The sequence below is a fragment of the Rutilus rutilus genome, assembly GCF_951802725.1.
Source record: "Rutilus rutilus genome assembly, chromosome: 5".
Lineage (NCBI taxonomy): Eukaryota > Metazoa > Chordata > Actinopteri > Cypriniformes > Leuciscidae > Rutilus > Rutilus rutilus.
This window is the reverse complement of record NC_140213.1, coordinates 44655921-44675718: the sequence shown is the minus strand read 5'-3', so window position 1 is coordinate 44675718 and position 19798 is coordinate 44655921. Positions and strand designations below refer to the sequence as shown.

General features: G+C 40.3%; 1 protein-coding gene across 1 annotated transcript in view; it reads right to left on the bottom strand.

The window, feature by feature from the left end:
• The window catches only part of ryr1b (ryanodine receptor 1b (skeletal)), a 113138-nt gene that overhangs the window by 41852 nt on the left and 51488 nt on the right, over window positions 1-19798 (bottom strand). The window contains exons 35-69 of the mRNA XM_084408481.1: window positions 18560-19004; window positions 17293-17850; window positions 16570-16770; window positions 16369-16480; window positions 15346-15489; window positions 14916-15189; window positions 14198-14315; window positions 13946-14078; window positions 12123-12217; window positions 11881-12016; window positions 11602-11785; window positions 11376-11487; window positions 10649-10769; window positions 10342-10511; window positions 9201-9421; window positions 9023-9113; window positions 8777-8917; window positions 8529-8692; window positions 7133-7211; window positions 6953-7042; window positions 6709-6849; window positions 6548-6625; window positions 6391-6466; window positions 6159-6282; window positions 5458-5573; window positions 5286-5353; window positions 5042-5163; window positions 4322-4371; window positions 3799-3859; window positions 3032-3158; window positions 2820-2928; window positions 1550-1631; window positions 1323-1453; window positions 919-1239; window positions 92-332 (exon numbers count right to left, since the gene is read on the bottom strand). Coding sequence (XP_084264607.1) covers window positions 92-332; window positions 919-1239; window positions 1323-1453; window positions 1550-1631; window positions 2820-2928; window positions 3032-3158; window positions 3799-3859; window positions 4322-4371; window positions 5042-5163; window positions 5286-5353; window positions 5458-5573; window positions 6159-6282; window positions 6391-6466; window positions 6548-6625; window positions 6709-6849; window positions 6953-7042; window positions 7133-7211; window positions 8529-8692; window positions 8777-8917; window positions 9023-9113; window positions 9201-9421; window positions 10342-10511; window positions 10649-10769; window positions 11376-11487; window positions 11602-11785; window positions 11881-12016; window positions 12123-12217; window positions 13946-14078; window positions 14198-14315; window positions 14916-15189; window positions 15346-15489; window positions 16369-16480; window positions 16570-16770; window positions 17293-17850; window positions 18560-19004 — 5436 coding nt within the window. The remainder of the gene's footprint in view (window positions 1-91; window positions 333-918; window positions 1240-1322; window positions 1454-1549; window positions 1632-2819; window positions 2929-3031; window positions 3159-3798; window positions 3860-4321; window positions 4372-5041; window positions 5164-5285; window positions 5354-5457; window positions 5574-6158; window positions 6283-6390; window positions 6467-6547; window positions 6626-6708; window positions 6850-6952; window positions 7043-7132; window positions 7212-8528; window positions 8693-8776; window positions 8918-9022; window positions 9114-9200; window positions 9422-10341; window positions 10512-10648; window positions 10770-11375; window positions 11488-11601; window positions 11786-11880; window positions 12017-12122; window positions 12218-13945; window positions 14079-14197; window positions 14316-14915; window positions 15190-15345; window positions 15490-16368; window positions 16481-16569; window positions 16771-17292; window positions 17851-18559; window positions 19005-19798) is intronic.

The window sequence follows — 19798 nt, the reverse complement described above, 5'->3', positions numbered from 1 at the left end:
CCAAATCAGACAATCTTACTCCTTCAAAGGCTTCAAAGGTACGTCTGTTGGTGATCTTCTAATAGAAATAAAGGATGCGGATGAGCGATACCTGTTGTTGTCGACGTATCGGATGAGTAGCGGGTAAAGAGCATACAGATCCCTGCAGAGCACAGCGAACTCATCGCGAATGGTTCCCTCTTCGCTGTCCACCTCCGTCTTTCCCTCCATACGCAGCTGCTCCTCCTCGGCCACCACCTTTCCACTGCGTTTCTTCAGCTTCTCCATGGTGGGGATGAAGTGGGACTTGAGCATCTCCGGCTTCGCTCTGCTCACGATGGGCTGAGAAAACACTGTGGAGGAACAACTCTGTTAGAAAGGCCCTGTTTACACCCGGTTTGAAAAAGCGTATTGGTCGATCGGATCACAAGTGGACGACGCCACGTACAGGTGTAAATGGGGTCGAATGGTAGTCAAAAACTCATTCTTTCGTAGTGCTAGTCATGTGGTCGAATGTGTTCGAACACCTGCAAAAAACGCCTACTCTCCTCCTACTGACCTAATGCGTAAACATTATGGGAAGCGGCTAACTAAACTTTGTTGGCTAAAGACCCAAGTTTGGTTTAAAGATGAAAAACGTACCAGTCTTGATTGCTAGGGTTGGGTTGAAAATAGCGTTTCCTCGATTTCAATTGATTTTCATTTTGATGAACCGATATTGATTCTTAAATCCCAAGAATAGATCCAGGGCCGGTCATTGGGTAAATTGTGTCAAAAGGGAGGCCCACTGTCTTAGACTTTGAAAACCCCTGGATTAGACAATATATGGATTCGATATATACTATAGTATCGAGATTCTGAACTGAATCGAATTGCAAGCTTGTGAATCAAAATTGGATTGACTCCTACCCTACTGACTGACTGCCATTTTTTTCTCACCTGCCAATCTCTTCATCCAGGAAGCTTCATCAATGCCCAGGTTGTTGACGACAATCTTCATGATGCTACCCAGGAGCTGATTGAGTTGTTCGGAGGTGACGTCAGTGCACAGATTGCCCTCCTGCTCTGGGAAGTTCTCCAGGCCTCTTTCCCACCAGCGGGGAAGATAGTTGCACAGCATGGGCAGGGTGATCTCAATCACATGGGGCATCTCTGTGTAACGCGCCCCGGACTCTGCCAGATCCCCGATCTCTTTCATCAACAGGTCCAGTTCAGGGATGTCCAGACACAGTTCCTGCACTTGACTGGGCAGACCCAGAACTAAAACATGGATGAGGGAGTTAAGGAAGCGTTAGTTGATCGCAACAACCATTGATGGTATACGTTCAGAGTGAGCTACTGACTTGTTCTCTCTCGTGGGGTTTTGGTAGTGTACACAGAGTATGTGTTGAACTCGTTGAGGTTGGGCTCCAGGAAGGCAACAGGCATGGCAGCAGCCAGATGAGCCAGACACTCTCCTAGAGCTGGTCTTTGGCTGTGTGGTATCACACCATAACATTCATTAACACATGCCATCCTATAAAACGGTTCATATAGAAACAAATGCGCATACATGAAGCTGTTTCCTTACTTCTCAGCATGAGGGGTCTTTACAGTGCCCAGGGAATAGATACTGCACATGATACGATAACAGGATATCTGCAAGTCATCCACTGAGTGATGGAGGAAAAGAGACAAAAAATGAGGGGCTAAAAACGGGAAACTTTTTATGCGTTTTGGCCGTCCATTGAAAATCCTGAAAATGCAAACTTTTGAAAACGGCTTCAAAGTACTAATTTTGAGAATGATACCGTTATCATCTACATGTAAACTTCTAAACCACGAATTTGTGAAAGCGGTGACGTCATGCACATGTGTATTAGGTGTTCAGTCTATAGGCGTGTAATGTTTCTTTACAGTGACATCTACTGGCCTGGCAGCATAATACAGCGTTTTTAGTCATATTCGCGGATAAATAGGGATAATTTTGATACTGTTGTCGTCTGTAAACGCGTAAAAACACGAAGGAAAACCTTTTCTGTTTTTAGTACTTCGTTGTCGTATAAACATACCCTCAATTACAACTACAATATCACAACTATTTGCATATTTATTCTTATTTTACACAACTCTTGATTGTTATTTTTGTTATAACGTTATATTTTGCTGAGGAGTTTTCAGAACAAATTCAATTAAATTAAATAATATTAATTTACACAGTTTTTTTTTCTTTGCATTAATGTATATTTTATAAATGTACACTATTAAATTAAATTTCACTATTTTTAAGTTACATTAAATAGTACAACTTACTTATGCTGTTTTCATCGTTATTAGTTTAGTTACATAAGATCAAATGACACTTATTTATGTCATTTTCATTATTGTTATCTGACATTATTTTTCACTGTTTTAGCAATACAGTTTTTTGTCATATTAAATGAAGCACATTAATGCCGGGTACACACTGTACATTTTAGCCCCGATTTGAGTTTTGACTGGGAATTACATCGGCGACAAACTACAGCCAATGAGAGAGTTCAGGGGGAGGAGTCATGGACCGGCAACAGAACATCAGCAAGCATGGCTTCTGCAAGCAACCATTCTCTCCTTTATATTCATCTTTATCGGCACACAGAAAACTTGGATCACAAGCTTCTTGCATGCATCATTTTAACAAGAATAATTGTTAAAATGTTTGGTTGTGAAACGTAGTTTGTAGACCAGACAGAGTTGTCTGCGATTCTTTCCATTGAAATGTTGTGTAAAGTTTTCAATTTAATTCCTAAATGTACTCTGCTATGTAGGTTCAATTTAGTCACGTTAAATGACTCCTATGAAAACCTATGAAAATATCTTACAAATGACATCATCTCCAAACTGGTGCTGGGCGATGTGGTCGAACAGAGAAGTGAGCACTGGCAGAAGAGCAGTGGTGGTGTAGCTTATGTTCTGAGATACACCTTTCACCTGTTACAGAGACAGAGAGAGGGTGGAGAAAGGGGCTCAATTTAGAAACTTTGACAAAAAACAAAGGAAAATCTCAGAGAACAGGAACATGTTTACATCTGACCTGGTTTTTGGTAGACACCTTCCCCAATTTGAGGTTCTCAACCATCTTCTCAATATCATCGGCAGCACTCTCAAAGAAAGAGCGCAGACCAGCCTTCACAATCTCAGGCCCAGATTTCATCACAGTCCTGGAAGAGAAAGAAAAACAAAAGATAAGCATGACTTTTAATACGTAAACATTGATTAAAGGGATAGATCACTCAAAATTGAATTGTCCTCAATTACTCACCCTCATGTCATTCCAAACCCATAAGACTTTCATTCATAGATTTAATTTAAGCTTTTATTCACATATAAACATTGATCCGTGCACTGTGAAACGGAAGCTCAACCGTACTTGTTTGATGCACGAGAACAAACCTCATTGGTTCTTGCTGAAGCTCAAACGTGCTGCGTAACACGAGAATGAACCTCATTGGTTCTTGCGCGTCAAACACATTTTATGTGAATAAAAGCCTAAAGAAATATGTTCATCATATAAAGCGATTGCGTCTCTTCAGAGGACTTGGATTAAACTGCTCGATTCATACGGATTTATTTTATGATCTCTTTATTTGAAGCATCAGAGTTTTAGGGTGAACAGACTTTCAATGGAGGAAGAGAAAATATCTTATAAAAATATCTTCATTTTTGTTCAAAAGATGAACGAAAGTCTTTTGGGTTTGGAACAACATAAATGGGTGAACCCTTTTAGGACTTTTTGGGTGAACTGATTTGAGGATGTAAATGTCAGTAAAATACAGGGAATGATGTGGTCAACAAACATACCTGGCATCCAGCGAGCGGGAAAGAATATGAAGACAGTTGACTACGGCGGAGGCATCAGTGCCTGCACACACAAACATTCAGACCATGACATAGGCCTTAAACTTTCACCTACAATTAGCCTAGCTACAACATATGGACTGAGGCTTCTATGCTACGATATATGACACTGATATACAGTAGAATGAAGAGGTATAATAAAAGCCAAAGCAGATATTCTTCCGAAATACCGAGCCAACACTGCAAACGATGCACCAATTTAAGCAAAGCACTGCAAATCATTAGAGAAAGAAAGAAAGAAAGAAAGAAAGAAAGAAAGAAAGAAAGAAAGAAAGAAAGAAAGAAAGAAAGAAAGAAAGAAAGAAAGAAAGAAAGAAAGAAAGAAAGAAAGAAAACCAACAAGAACTCGGAGCAAATAAATGGAACTATTAGGAACGGATGTACAGATGGTGTGAAACATTAAAGAAAAAGGGAAAGACAGTGGAAAAATGAAATGTGCAATCAGGCCATCATGCAGGATTCTTACCAAAGAGGGAAACCCTGTGTCTCACCAGACCAGCCAACTTACAGAAGATACTGAGATAGAAGATACATAGATAGAGAAAGAAGGAAAAAAGAGGGGTGGAGGGTTGGGAAAGAGAGAGAATGGCATGACAAGGAATAAAATGGTGAGGTTTAGATGATGGAAAAGTAGGAGCAAAATAACGTGATCCATAGAAGATAAATGTAACAAAAGAATGAGGAGACCCGTGGGAAAATACTCCAGGAAGGGGCAGAGAGAAAACCAACAGACAAGAAGAAGAGTGAGGAGCAGAGAGGGTGTGACAGGTCAAAACTATCATAACCAACATCGTTAAAAAAGGTTCTGTAAACATTCATGTAATCAAATTTAAATCTTTAAGGTACATAAAAAGATGACTACCCCCCAACACTGCACATTCTCATATCTGACACATCCATCTGAGGTCTTGGGAGCAAAATATTTATCATAATGTACTTTAAATAACATCAAAACAATAGCAGAAAGATAGCAGTTCTGCTGTTGTTCATTAATACACTATTAATAGTGATGTTGTACAATGAGGAAGTCATCAGTGTCCCAATATGAGTGAGCCATTACTGTCCTTACCAGTGCCCGAATTCATATACACGATATACTGATTCATGATCTAGGGAGCTGATTGAGACGCTCCCCAGGACCAGGGTTGGGAACCAATGGAATATAAAGATCTGTAGCATTAGTTACCTAGCAATCATCTCCTTCTCCTTGTTGGAGGCATGACCACCACTGCCCAGGACTTTTGCAGGAGTGGACAGGAAATACAGACAGTGATTCTTAAAGTACTGGTTTACCAATGGAAGCAGAATCTACATGAAGACAATATAAAGAGAAAGAGGAGAGTGTGAGAGGCTGTATCTCTTCCAACTAATTCCCACTGATCTCTGTTTTATTTAGCATGCGCTCATTTTGCCGGTCAAAGGTGTCTCACCTTGGCAAAGAATTTAATCTCCTGTTCGTGAGGAGACTTCTCAACTCTTCCACTGCTCACAACGGCCTCTGGAGTAACAAACACACAGAACATTCATCAGAAACACCTTCATCAAGAGCAAACTGACATCTACAGTTTTTAGACGGAAGAAATGACTGCTATGAATGTATACCAAGATGAGCAATAAACTCCTGCGCAATCTCCATCCACTTCAACAGCTTCTGCAGGAACCCGTAAGCAAACCGCTTCTCAATGGAGGAAATCTCCTGCTCCATGTCCTTCAAACCCCTAAAGAAGAAAAACAGTGAAGAGACACAACATGGTGTTTTTCCCGCCTCATAACATCTGTAAGAGCCAATTCAACATGCCATAAAATATGTATGAGAGAAGAACAACACACTAGACTTGGTGAGGTATTTATCTGACAAAATTATTTGGCAAAAAAGGCAAACTACAACTACATGAATTTAAAAAAAATGCATAGAAAAACAAAAAGGTTATAGGAAAAAGCATACACTGACTACAACATAACCGTTAGTTCTTTCTTTTTTAGCCTGGGCAAAAATTATGTCCACACAATTTGGCAAATAAAACAATTGAAATCCAAACAAAGCACAACTACTCAATATGCTTACAAAATATTTGACATTTTTTCATAATATTTGAATAAAGGGTGACGACAATTTTCCTAGGCCGGACATCACTTTTGGCCACTACTGATATTTAAGTTAAGTATTTTGGTGGATTCTTGTATATTTGTGTGTAAAATAAATGTTTTTCTTATTTACAGACTTTCGGCATGCTTAATGAAACCTCTGGACCTTTTCAAGGCCAGCATAATTTCTTTCTTGTTGTGAGGCATTTTTGTTGTACCTGGTGACAGCATATCCATTGAGCTGGAGGAATTTAAGCAGGTCTTGGGCTTTTTCTCTATCTCTTGCCTTCTCTTTGGCCGTCAACGTATCATATGGTACCAGCAAAGGATGGGTGCCACCACCTAAACACAAAAAACACATAAACTAGGAGATAGTCCACAGGCTGGTATGGTTTATGTTATGAATATTATTTTGGGCAGTAATACAGTGAACAAAATAAACAATCATACCTTTGCCTTGCAGCTCCATCTTCTTCTTGCGGCCCCAGGTGTTGTGGTAATTCTCAGCAACCTGTTCTGCCATAGACTGAACAGATGGAAACATGAGGAATGAATCAATCACAAGGGTTTCTGAATGTCTTATATTGAATGAATATAAATAATATACCTGTAGCTCTCTGGACAAGGCCATGCCTGTCAGCTCCACTGGCTGGGGAGAGTATCCCTGGCTGGGATCATAGGTGGCCTGCAGGAGACGGATGTATAGGTATGGTTAATGGGCTCATCAAACATGCAATTTCCATCTTCTTTCTTCCATCTCTCTGTTACCTGAGCAGTCTGGGAGATCTTCCTGGTGGTCTTCACCTCAGTTTTCTCAGTCTCTCCATCTCTAGCTTTCTCCAGAGTCCATTCCCACGCCAGCATGGCCTTGATGGACTCTTTAATGGGCCAGCGATAGATCTCCTTATCCTGGAGAGAGAATACGAAAGAAAGGTTGACCTTGATTTTGGACAACCAACTGACAAAACAAAGCAGATAGACGGGTTTTAATAAAGAGAAGATCCATTCAGACCTTCTCTGAGAAAGTCTTGTACGGCCGCAGCATGTGGTGAGTTTTGGCGTTCTCATCCAGGACCTCTCCATATGTCCAGTTGTTTTGGATCTGGAAGACGGAAACGTAAAGGTTAAGAGCCTATTCTCAATCCTACAATGCATTTAGCTTTCACAAATAAGCACAAGTGCTGATACTAACCTTCTCAAAGGCCCATTTATCGTGCGTGTGCTCAGCATATTTGTTAATGAAGGCATCAAGTCTCTCAGGAATGATGGTGCTGCAAAGAAACAATAAGAAAACATAATCGTTCAGTTGGTGTTGTTCATTTCAATACAAATCTTTTAATGACTCCCTCAAAATAATTTGTTGTGTTGTTCAGCTGAGGACAAAAAAAAGAGAGAAAAGAGAGCTTTTATTTTGGCAGAAAAAAACACAGGGAGGCCTTAAATGTGCAGCAAGCGATTTCAGAGAAACACTGTTGAAAGTGGATCAGACTGACCAGCATAACAGACTTGTAGCCAATCAGCAGTAGAGGGCGTGTCCACTCATGATTGGGGATGAGAGAGAGTGAGCCAATCAGCAGTAGGGGGCGTGTCCACTCATGATGGGGGAGGGGAGAGAGTGAGCCAATCAGCAGTAGGGGGCATGTCCACTCATGATTGGGGATGAGAGAGAGTGAGCCAATCAGCAGTAGGGGGCGTGTCCACTCATGATGGGGGAGGAGAGAGAGTGAGCCAATAAGCAGTAGGGGGCATGTCCACTCATGATTGGGGATGAGAGAGAGTGAGCCAATCAGCAGTAGGGGGCGTGTCCACTCATGATGGGGGAGGAGAGAATGTGAGCCAATCAGCAGTAGGGGCGTGTCCACTCATGATGGGGGAGGAGAGAATGTGAGCCAATCAGCAGTAGGGGGCGTGTTCACTCATGATGGGGGAGGAGAGAATGTGAGCCAATCAGCAGTAGGGGCGTGTCCACTCATGATGGGGGAGGAGAGAATGTGAGCCAATCAGCAGTAGGGGGCGTGTTCACTCATGATGTGTCATAAAAGCATTATTTTGCTTGGCTTCAGCTATGATAAAGTGACATCAACTCTTGCATTGCGTGTTCGTGCATTTTGGGGGCGGAGCGATAAAGAAAGGGGTGTGTTTGTTTTGGTTGATTTCAAATATCAACAGTGTTTCTCAGAAATCCCTTACTGCACCTTTAAAGCTTCTATTTTGTTGACATATTTTCAAATGATTCTCATTACATATTTGGGAAGATGTCATGTTGCTGCGTCATGCTGATTCACTCAACATGCATGACCAATTATCGGCCAGAAGGTGTGTTTTACCATTCCATATAATGAAAGAAAATGGTATGGTTCACGCTGTGGTATCCATGCATGGAATACATATATTTAAAATGAAAAATGTAAAACACAGCAATTTTTTTCCTGACATTTATGGGTCATACTTCAGTTAGAAAAATATGGAAATCTGTGTAAATACAGAAAGATCACATACCTGAAATATACGCATATGCACATACTGTATATAAACTCAAAGATGTGAAAATAACACTACAAGTGAACTATAGCTAATTGTTTTCTCACTTGGTTGTCTCCACTGGTTTGGGGTCAAAGTTGCCCTCAGCATCAACAGATGCTTTCTTCTCAGTCATAGATGAATAGCTAGCATCCACGTAGTCTGGAGGGATGGCACCCGCTATGGCACAGATGCAGGGCATGGCGATCTTAAACAGCTCTGCATCAAATTTCTACAGAGATGAGATGCCAAGAACTGTAAGTGTTCTTTTTTCAATAAGAATTCATCTGTTAAATCATGTTTGTTTTTGCCAAACCTTGTGTGCGAGGGACTCAAAGATGCCCCAAAAGAGTTTGCGAGAGAGATGCAACTCCTCCTCTGATGAGACTCCAAAGTTCGCCCATCCATTCGGCAGGCAATAATACTTCCAGCAGCGCTCATAGTGGTTGGTCAACAACTAAAAAGAAACAGGATCAGCTTAAGTACACTGGCACAAAAATATGATGATAAGGAACAAAACAAAACAAAAATCCCTCTAATTAAAATATCTATACTTGGATACCTTTAGGGGCATCTTGGCGTACTCGTTTAAGATTGGCACATCAAACACCAGCCTTCTCAACAGATGCTGCAACATTGATGGCCGCAGATACCTAAAATTCACAAATATAACTTTGTCAGCTCCAATATTGTAAGTTGGCATTTCTAGTGCTGATGTCAGTACAGAGTGGATCACTAACTTGACAAGAGACATAAGGCAGTCCTCGATGACGTCCCGCTGGGCCTTGGTAAGTGCACGGCCACGGGACAGCCTGTAGATGGTGTGCAGCATTGAGTCGATCATGATGGCACGGTGGTCAGTGCCAGCGAACAGAGGGGCACACTTAGTGAGCAGAGGCAGCACAGCTGAGCACAGGTAACGGTTCAGAGCCAGAGCCATCTCTGTGGTGCTAAATGCCAACTGGAGGAACATTACAAGTAAAATCACAGTGTTGTTATTATATTACAACTTGCAGCATTTCTCACAAAGAGTGTCACGGCGGACGAGCAAACTACCATCATTTTACAAATACTACTGTTGTTGTGTCATAGAATGTAGTTTTAAGAGTTATTTGGCGAGAATGTAGTTATTTAGATCTCAACTATGCGACATATATATAAACATTGCGCCTATTTGACAATTTGTTTCGACGTTTTCGGTGATGTGAGCTCCAGGCCATCAGCAGCCGTTCAGCGCTCATGTACCCGCAGAGAACAGCTTTATCTCGGCCAGTCCTTCGGGAATTTGCCGCAGGCTCTTATGTTGATGGTGTTCAGGTATAATTCATTTTTGGGTATATCAAGCGGGCAATCTTTAGCCTTATTAATCTATAACTTGTTCCAGAGCAAGTCTATTTGGCCAAGGGCAAAGCTAAGTTTCATTACTTTATATTTTTATTAACCGAAATCCTGTACTATAACTAGCGCTGCTCAATATCAGCACAGCTATTATATTACATTACATTACATTACATTACATTATATTATATTATATTGTCACATAATCATGCTGATAACAGAATCTTTAATAACAAAACTCAGGAAAATCTCACAGAACATACTTCACACACGTTATACCATAGACGAAGACGGATGAACACAGAGGTAGAACTGAAGGCTTAAGTACACAGAGCAAACAAAGAAACTAATGAGATAATAAATAGACAACAGGTCAATACGATAACAAATAACTAACAGACTGAGGAAAACTAGGTCACAGTTTAGAGCCAAAAACACAATGAAAACAACAGAACAGGCCGGGTATACTCATTACATATATTATATTATATTATGAAAGATAAAGATGGTGATGAAATATGATTGACAATATTAAGAGCTCACCGTATCCAGAGAGGCTGCAGCTCTCATATCTGGCAGAAAGCCGACCTCTAGCACATGCAGCAGGAAGTCCTGGTTATCAATGCCGTACACTCTGTCCAGGAAAAGCACCATGGAGGCTTTGTGGTCTGGCACGAAACTCGCTGACATTTTTGGCTCAACAATCTGACCATCTATGAAAAGTATCACAGACAAAAAACCAGAGATAATTATGTAGAAGTGAGTTTAAAAGAAGCCTGTTTTCACTTCAGAGTAAAAAATGTAAGAAAATGTAATTTTTTGGTCTTTCTTTCAATAAAATCTTGTGTACCTTTGCCTAAGGTTGGGATCTGAACAGAAAGGCTGATGACTCCCACCAGGTCTTCGATGGGCACGAGAGACCTCAAGATGGCTCTGATTCTCAAAGCTTCACCTTTACCGGCTTGGATCAACTGTGGGTACAGAACAGGTTGAAATGTGACCTTCATCTAAAACACTACAATTCAAAAGTTTGGGGTCAGTAAGATAAAAAAATTAAATAATAATAATACTTGTATTCTGCAGTGATTAAATAAATTGATCAAACTGATCACAGTGAGAGTAAATATGTTTATAATGCTACAAAAGATATCTCTTTCAAATAAAAAATTCTTCGATTCATCAAAGAATCCTGAAAAAAAATATATATAAACGGTTTCCACAACAACATTAAGCAGCACAACTGTTTTTAACAGTGAAAATAATCAGAAATGTTTCTTGAGCATCAAATCATCATATTAGAATGATTACTGAAGGATCATGTGACACTGAAGACTGGAGTAATGATGCTGAAAATTCAGCTTTGCTCACAGGAATACATTTCTTTTAAAAATATTTTTAAATAATACATTTTAAATTGTAATAATATTTTACTGTTTTAATGTATTTTTGATCAAAACAAAATGCAGCCTTGGTGAGCAGAAGAGACTTCTTTTTAAAAAACAGTCGAATGATTCCTGTTAACAAACTTTACATTTGTCATGGACTTCACAGGTAAATTATTAAATTGTTATACTTACATGCATCTCAGGAGCGCAGCGACCCAGCAAGTCAATAAGGGCACAGTAAAATGACATGATAGCATTTCCAAGATGCACTCTGTTCTCCTCAGGCTGCTCCTCCCCTCCAAACCTGTGAACCAATATAAGGGGTAAAAACTATATATATATATATGTACAGATTTAATGGAAAACTCTTTAAATAAAAAGCGAAATGCAAGCATTCACTTTCACCGAAGCATCTTACATAAAACGTCTGTCCTTTTTCGGAGTTGGCCCATCTCGGGCAGGGTCCTCAGAGATCTTAATGGCCTCCTCGATGGCAGCTAACAGACCCGCACCACCCTCTCCTCTCAGCGCGGGGCCAAAGCACTCAGGCCGACGAATCAACAGACGAACAACCACGTTAGCGTTCTCCTCTACGCTCTCACCTGCAGGGGGAGACAAAAAAAAACACAACGTTTAATTAAGAATGCCTTAAAACACAGGACTCAGAGTCAGAATTACACTAAACACTGAGCATCACCGTTTACAAACACTGCAAAGCGCAGGAAGTCTAGATATCTCTCTCCTCCACTTGGATTCCATCCGATGTCAGGGTAGCCTTTAGACAGCAGCATGGGGCACATCCGGAGGCCACAGCCAGCCAGATATGTCACCACCTGAGTAGCACAATGAACCAATGAACTTTTATGCAGTGGTACATTATAAATGCCTAACAACACAATATCATAAATACAAAAATTTGTTCTGACTTCTGAGCATTACCATCTCAAGGTCTTGCTCTTGAAGAGCCAGGGCAAGCTCATTGTTGTCGATGCAGGATGCGGCAGCAACATCCAGAGGAGTAGATCCACGCATCCCTAAAAAGACACACACATTTTAAAAAAATCATTAAAAAAAAGAGTAATACCAAGGTCTAAATTGTTTTATTTTAATATGATTTAGATTAAAACTAACGAGTGTTAAGTTGTTCATTGGAAAAATCAAATCAGTTGTCGGCATAGTCCGAATTACATCGAAGGTCACATACCCTGTTTCTTCTTTGAAAAGCGTGTATATGTGGGTTTTAGATCATGACTATAAAACAGATCAAGTGAATAAGGCTCATCTTTTTCAGGATGGTATGGCTGAAGAAGGTCACTAAGTGCGTGAATCACTACTTCCAAATCTTTGCATGAAAGAAGATGTTTCAATTTTGCAATAGATCTCAAATGGAAAAAGTTTGCTTTAATAACAGCACGAATTCGTTTATCAAAAAATATAGTGCAGGGTCAAAGATCACTCAAAGGTTTTTAATTAGTTTGCATACACTGGTTGAGAGTGGACGAAACCAGGCTTCCAGAACAGGTGAAGAATTTGCAGACAACCTAAAATTCCCAAATCCGTTTTATCCTCATTAAGCTGCAATTTGTCATCCAACTCTTAATATAATTTATGCATTTCAATAAAACACTGAATTAAAGTGGTTTCAAGCCTTACTGGAAGGTAAAACAGAATTGTCAGCATAGCAATGATAGGACATGTAGTTCTGAAAAATGAAGCATATAAAGGGAAAACAATAAAGGTCCCAAAATTGATCCCTGGGGCACACCACATGAAAGAGGAGCAGATAATGAGGAAAAATTGCCCAAATTTACAGAAAAAGTCCTATTCTCGAGGTAAGAAGCAAACCATAGTAGTGCAGTGCCCTGGATACCTACTATACATTTAAGACGTTCAAGAAGAATTATTATGTTATGGTCAATGGTATCAAATGCCGCACTCAGATTCAACAAAGCTAGCACAACACAAGAGCCTGAATCCAGAGCAAGCAACATATCATTTGTAAAGATATGCTTAAAATATGTAGATGTATGCTGTTTGTTTGATGTGCTGCTACTTTAAATGATTGAATTATTTCTTTTGTCATATATTCTGAATGTGCTTTTACTTCAAATTAACAGAAACACCAAAAGACTATAATGTGGAAGAAGCACAGTGTGGTGATTTAATCTGTGTAATTGTATTCTTGTTATTATCTTTATTGATTTGTACAGCTTTTGTACAGCCTTGTATTGTTGTGTAGAGCCCAGGAACATTAGCAAGGAAGCTACTGGGGATCCAAATAAAGAATACAGAATTTTTATATTTTGACAGCTATACTATATTTATTTTAAAATGATAATTTAAGTTTTATCAATTTAGCAAACCAAAATCAAAATCTTTCTATGTACCTTCCAAGGTTTGAAGTACTGTACCTCTGGTTGTAAAACACTACTTTAAAGTGATACAATAGACTAAAGGCATGATCACACCAATGATAACTATGAACTATACGTTTTAATGATCACTTTAATTCTATGGGAATAGGGAAGTCCACATCACAGCTATAACAACATAGAGGTATACCTGTATGATATAATTGGAATCACTGTCAGAACAAATTTTTTCCAGCTAATTAATAATAAAAGAAACATTGCCAGCCAATCAGAATCCACCCTATCCATTGTGCATTGGTGTGGACGCTAATATAGTTATAATTTTCATTCTTGGTGTACAATAATAAAAATATGCTATCTGCATCAGATAGGTTTTACAAAGCAACCGACCCAGTCCAATGCCACTGTTCTGCAGCAGGTAGGAGAGGTGGTCGAACATGGAGCGCTGGTTCTGACGGCTGATCCTGCAGAAGTAGCACAGGAAGCGACAGCAATTGGTCACCATTTGCGGGAATCGAATTTCCTATAAACAGAGAAAAAAATATGTTTGTTTCCCTTTAGTTTCAATTGCAGAGTCGGATCCTTGTCCAGGAATAACAGTTTTAAATGTTCAGTACGTGTATAACAAAAACAGGAAAGCACCTTAGAGTCTCCTCCACCTCCCAGCACGTTGACCATGACCTCCATGACCGTCTCATGCATGCCCAGCGCACGCATCAGGTTAGGGTGCTGGTAGAACAACTTGTTGTTCATGATGTTTCTACGAGACAGGAGACAAAATGCATTTGAAACACCACAAATTATGTGATTTTTAGCTAAACGCAAAGAAGTTCAGGACATGAGAACAAAAGTTTGAGCAAAGACACATTAAATTGATCAAAAGTAACAGTAAAGACATTGAAAATGTTACAAAAGATGTATATTTTAAATAAATGCAGTTTCCTTTCTATTCATTAAAGAATTCCCCCAAAAATGCATCATGGTTTCCATAAACATTTTAAGCAGCACAACTGTTTTCAACATTGATAATATTAGGCAAATGTTTCTTGAGCAGCAAATCAGCATATTTCTAAAGGATCATGTGACACTGAAGACTGGAGTTATGATGCTGAAAATTCAGCTTTGCATCACAAGAATAAATTGCATTTTAAATTATATTATATTAGAAAACAGTTATTTTAATTGTGATAACATTTCCAAATTTTATTGTTTTTACTGTATTTTTCTATCAAATAAATTCAGCCTTGTTGAGCAGAAGAACTTTAAAAAGTTTACCGACCCCAAACTTTTGAACTGTAGGGTACATCAAATATGGATTGAGTAGTCAAGTCCTTTATGTACTGTCATTAGAAGTACCCACCCAATGCTCTGGATCATAAGCCTCTCCTCTTCCGGGCCCATCTGGACGATGAGCAGGGAGCGGATCTGACCCAGGCACTCCAGCATGGCCATTGTGTCCTGTATGGACACAGCGTTGATGGCATAGGCTTTTGGCAGGGCGCGGACCAGCTCTCCCAGTGCGTCATACTGCCGGTGGAGAAGACTGAACATGAGCCGCACCAGCTCAGGGTTCTGAATAAAGGACTCCTGAGCCCAGTGGATCATTGTGTGGGATATCAGCTCCTGTAAAGAACCTGAGGAATAGAATGACATCCAGAAACGTTCCTAGTACCATTTTGAACTACGTGAAAAACAAAAAAATATTGATCTATAGTTGAAGAAAGCGGTGCAACCATGAGATGAGATGAATCTGAACAACCTTCTCAAGATGTTTTACAACATTTACTCACTAGGTTTGGGCTCTTCCTCTGGTTCTGGCTCCTCTTCTTCCTTTTTCTTCCTAAGGTTCTTGACCTTCTCCACCAAACTGAGCAGTCTCCCTCTCAGAGACGCTTCTACCTCTTCCTCCTCCGCTTCTTCTTCAACGTGGACACCTGAGGTACAAACAAATATGGATAAGAACAACATTTTTGGGTCTAGGTTCGCAATATGGAACTCAAAATGGAATCTGATTGTAAATTATTGACTGTCCACAATGTCGAAACTATTCAGATCTCATTCGTGTGTCCCGTGGCACACTTTCGTTTCCCCAAAAAATTTGCATTGGTTTTCATGGCAGTGAAATTGTGACTTTTTATGCATTCTGGCCGTTTATTTACACAACAACGGTGTTTTGGTGGCTTGAGAAACACAAGAAAACGATACTGTTATCATCTCCGTGTAAACTTCACAAACGCGAATCTGTGAAAACGGTGACAGCATGTATTACGTGTTTAGTCTACAGGCATGCCTGTTTGAATGTGCATGTGCTAAGGTGCTTAGTCTTACTTTACAAAGTGACATTGCAACTACTTGTCTGGCATGCATAATACAGCGTTTTTAGTCGTTTTTGTGGATCCGTGTGAACGGGGATCATTTTGATAACGTCTGTACAGAGGGGGAAAAAAACAACGTCTGACATGTTTACGATTTACGTGGCGTGAGAAAGTGACAAACCAAGCGAAATTCATTTAGAGCGATCAGACTCAAACAGATTTCCAGAAATGTGATTTTGAATAGGATTTCGAACCACATAGAAATGTAGCGCAAAACTAATTTAATGTGATTTTTTTGCTGTTCACACTTGCTAAATGTCAGCATTTGAACTGACAGTCTGAAGGTCTTCTTTATAATGTTTGTGTGTCATCTTTTTTTTTTTTGAATCCTCAGAAGAACTGAATCAGTTTGATCACAAGGTGATTTTGCAACAGCAGATGCTTGGTGTTGTAATGTGGCCGTACAGTAAAATTTTGTGAGATGTTTTGAACACTGACCGCAGTGATTTAGGAGGTCACTGTGGAAAATCTGGAGGGTTTCCCGCACTTCCTCTGGAACGGGGCAATCCTCATCATCTGGGCTGTGCTTGAAGTTAGTCAACAGGAAAACCTACACATATATACTCATAATTAGTGTATAACAGTTAAAATCATATGTGTGTTTTAAAGAAGAGTTTAAAGTAGAAGTGTGTCTTATACTTGTTCCTGAGGAGGAGAGCGGAACTCTCGGGTCCTGCGAGCGGTTTCTGCAGCAGACATACTAAATGCTTTCATTAGAATTTTATATCGTTCACGCTGGTTTGACTGGATCTGAATTACGAAATTATCAGAGAAAGCCAATATAGCCTCAACTCGGTGTCTGAGCTCACAGTCACAGAAATACTGTAGAAGGGTACACATCTAAAAGAGGGGGAGAGACAGGCAAAGACAGTATTATAAACAGTACAAACTAGAAAAATGTACATAATGTACAGACAGACAGACAGATAGATGGATGGATAGATGGAGAGACAGAGACAGACAGACAGATAGACAGATAGATGGATGGATAGATGGAGAGACAGAGACAGACAGACATAGATAGATAGATAGATAGATGATAGATAGATAGATAGATAGATAGATAGATAGATAGATAGATAGATAGATAGATAGATAGATAGATAGATAGATAGAGACAGACAGACAGACAGACATACATAGATAGAGTAGATGGATGGATAGATAGATAGATAGATAGATAGATAGATAGATAGATAGATAGATAGATAGATAGATAGATAGATAGATAGATAGATAGATAGATAGATGGATGGATGGATGGATGGATGGATGGATGGATGGATGGATGGATGGATGGATGGAGAGACAGAGACAGACAGACAGACAAGAATTGACTAATAATCTATAGATTAAATTTACCTGCAGTTTTACAGACTCTGGCAGCTTCATTTGAAGAAGCCCCTCCTCTGGTGCTTCCTCTTCCTCCTCTTTGACCTCTTCTCCTACTTCCTCTGCCTCCTTTTCTTCTTCTGCTTTTTCTCCATCCACCTTCTCTCCCTCCTCCTCCGCTGCCTTCTCGACCTCTTCTCCTTCCTCTCCCCCCTCCTTCTTCAGAGCTTTCAGCTCCTCATCCTCCTCCTCCTCTCCAACTCCTTCATCCACGGCTTCCTCCTCCTCTCCTTCAGCCGCTTCTTCTTTCTCCTTCACCTCCTCTCCTTCCTCCTTGGAAGCAGCTTCCTCTCCAGGTTCCTCTGTCTCTCCTGCCTCCTCTTTCTTCCCGAACACACTGGGTTCAATCATCTTGAGAATGTGCTTGACGTCTTCATTGTTGAAGATGCCCATAATGAGGAGGGTGCTGATGAGTTTGAGAATGGGAACGAAGTGGAACTCAACGCTGCCCCCGACAGGATCACGCATGGCCTGACTGCCATCGAACACGGCTTCGGTAAGCATGCTTAGAGCCTGGGTCTTCAGCTCCTGTAAAAGCAGAAAGAGTGTAGATATTAACAAAGAGATTGTCTATCAACAACTGTAAAATACAATGTTTTATTAGCATTTCTTCATACTATACTGTATCAATAAAATGCTATCACAATAATCTTTATTACCTCAGGTATTGTTACCACACTGCTGCTATAACTGTGAAATCACCTGCTACTTTCGATTTCCATCACTTGTATTATTATTATTATTGTGTACACTATATGTTCCCTTGACCCCCCCCAATCCCCTCTGTCTTTTGGTACTTAATTTTTCTTGTTGGTACTTAAAGGTGCAGGAAGAGATTTCTGAGTGAGAAAGAGATTTGAACAAAGACTGTAGAAAGAGAGATGGCTGAGAGACATTACAAAAGAGAAAAGCTCAGAGGAAAATCACAGGAAAAAGAAGGGTTATGATCAGGCTAGAGCTTTAGGATTAGCATTAATATTAGAAAAGCTTTCTAGCGCTGGAGAGACCTAAGCGGGAAGGCCTGAGGTTGCGTTGTTTCTGCTCCATCCATTCGTTTTGCAATGTTTCACAGAACTAAGATATGCTGTTGTTGCAATATTAATTATACAGTTTTGACTGTCATTGTTTGTTGATTTCAAATATCAACAGTGTTTCTCAGAAATTGCTTACTGCACTTTTAAATTCTAATCTTGTATTATCTATATGCACCAACAATCACTATTGGATCCCATTGTACCTGCAGAGGGATGATGGGGCTTAGGGTGTAGAGATCTGGGTCAGTGCCCACAAAGTTGATGGGGGAGAAGTGCAGCTTGGGTCTGAGGCAGGTTGTGAGACCCACTCCTGGCAGGTCTTGGGCCGTCTCTGCATCTGGGAAAAGCTTAATACTGAGCGTCTCTTCCGTCATGGGAATGATGAACTCGCGGTTGGTTCCCAAGCGGTTGCGTTTGGCTGACTCCAGGTGGATACTGATGAGAAGGTCGTAGTAGCCGCTGCGGAGAGGGCCGGGCAGGTACGTGTTCTCAATAGCGTAGAAGAGCTGGGATTCGTCCACGTGGCTGCAGAGGGCATGGGCCACGCGGTTGTTGCCCAACGCACACACGGCACAATAAAGCATCAGAGTGTGATAGTGGAACTTCAGCAAGTCATGCTGCTCAGACAGTTCCAGGACATCAATACACCTGCAATGAGAGGAACATGTCAACTATCAAACAATACATAATAACTAGACAAAAAAGATGCAAATACTAGATACTGTAAATGCTGGCTTAAGAAAGCCTGGCCATAAAGTTTGAACAAGGGGCGTTTCCTTCGAGGAGGCGAAAAAACTGGATGAGAAAATAATCTATATTACAAAAATAAAACAACACAAATAATACAATATGTGACATTAAAAATGGTAAAAGTCACTTGTTTTTCTAAAGTAACAATGTCCAACTGTGACACCAGCAGGTAAAGTTACAGTGGGACACCACGTCTTCTCGTGCCTCCTCTGAGCCCATTGACTTTTAACAGACCCCCTAAAGCGTGCGCTGGGTTTAGTGGGGGGGGGGGGGGGGGGGGGGGGGGGTAATTGAGAATGAATGGGGGAAAGTCACGTGAGAGGAGGCAATGCCTCCATCGCACTATGATTGGATATGATCCGTTATGATTGGATATGATTGGTTTGTGTGATAAAACCAGCCTCGCTCTCTAATCGGCCTGAATGAAGACAATGATGGCGTTAATGGGAAGACTAATTAAAAAGTAAGTAAACAACTCATCCGCTTAGATATCACTGCTTTATGTTACGTAAAAATCAAACTTGAAATGGCTTGAAAACATGATGACTGTGGGGTTTTAGTGAGCATTCAGCTTGGGGAAATTAAAAGACTGTGTCTGTGACCAGTGTGTACAAGCATGATGACTGCTGAAAATAAGTTGACTATTAAATGGAAAAGCTGAACATTAGCAACTTCACAAATAATATATATTG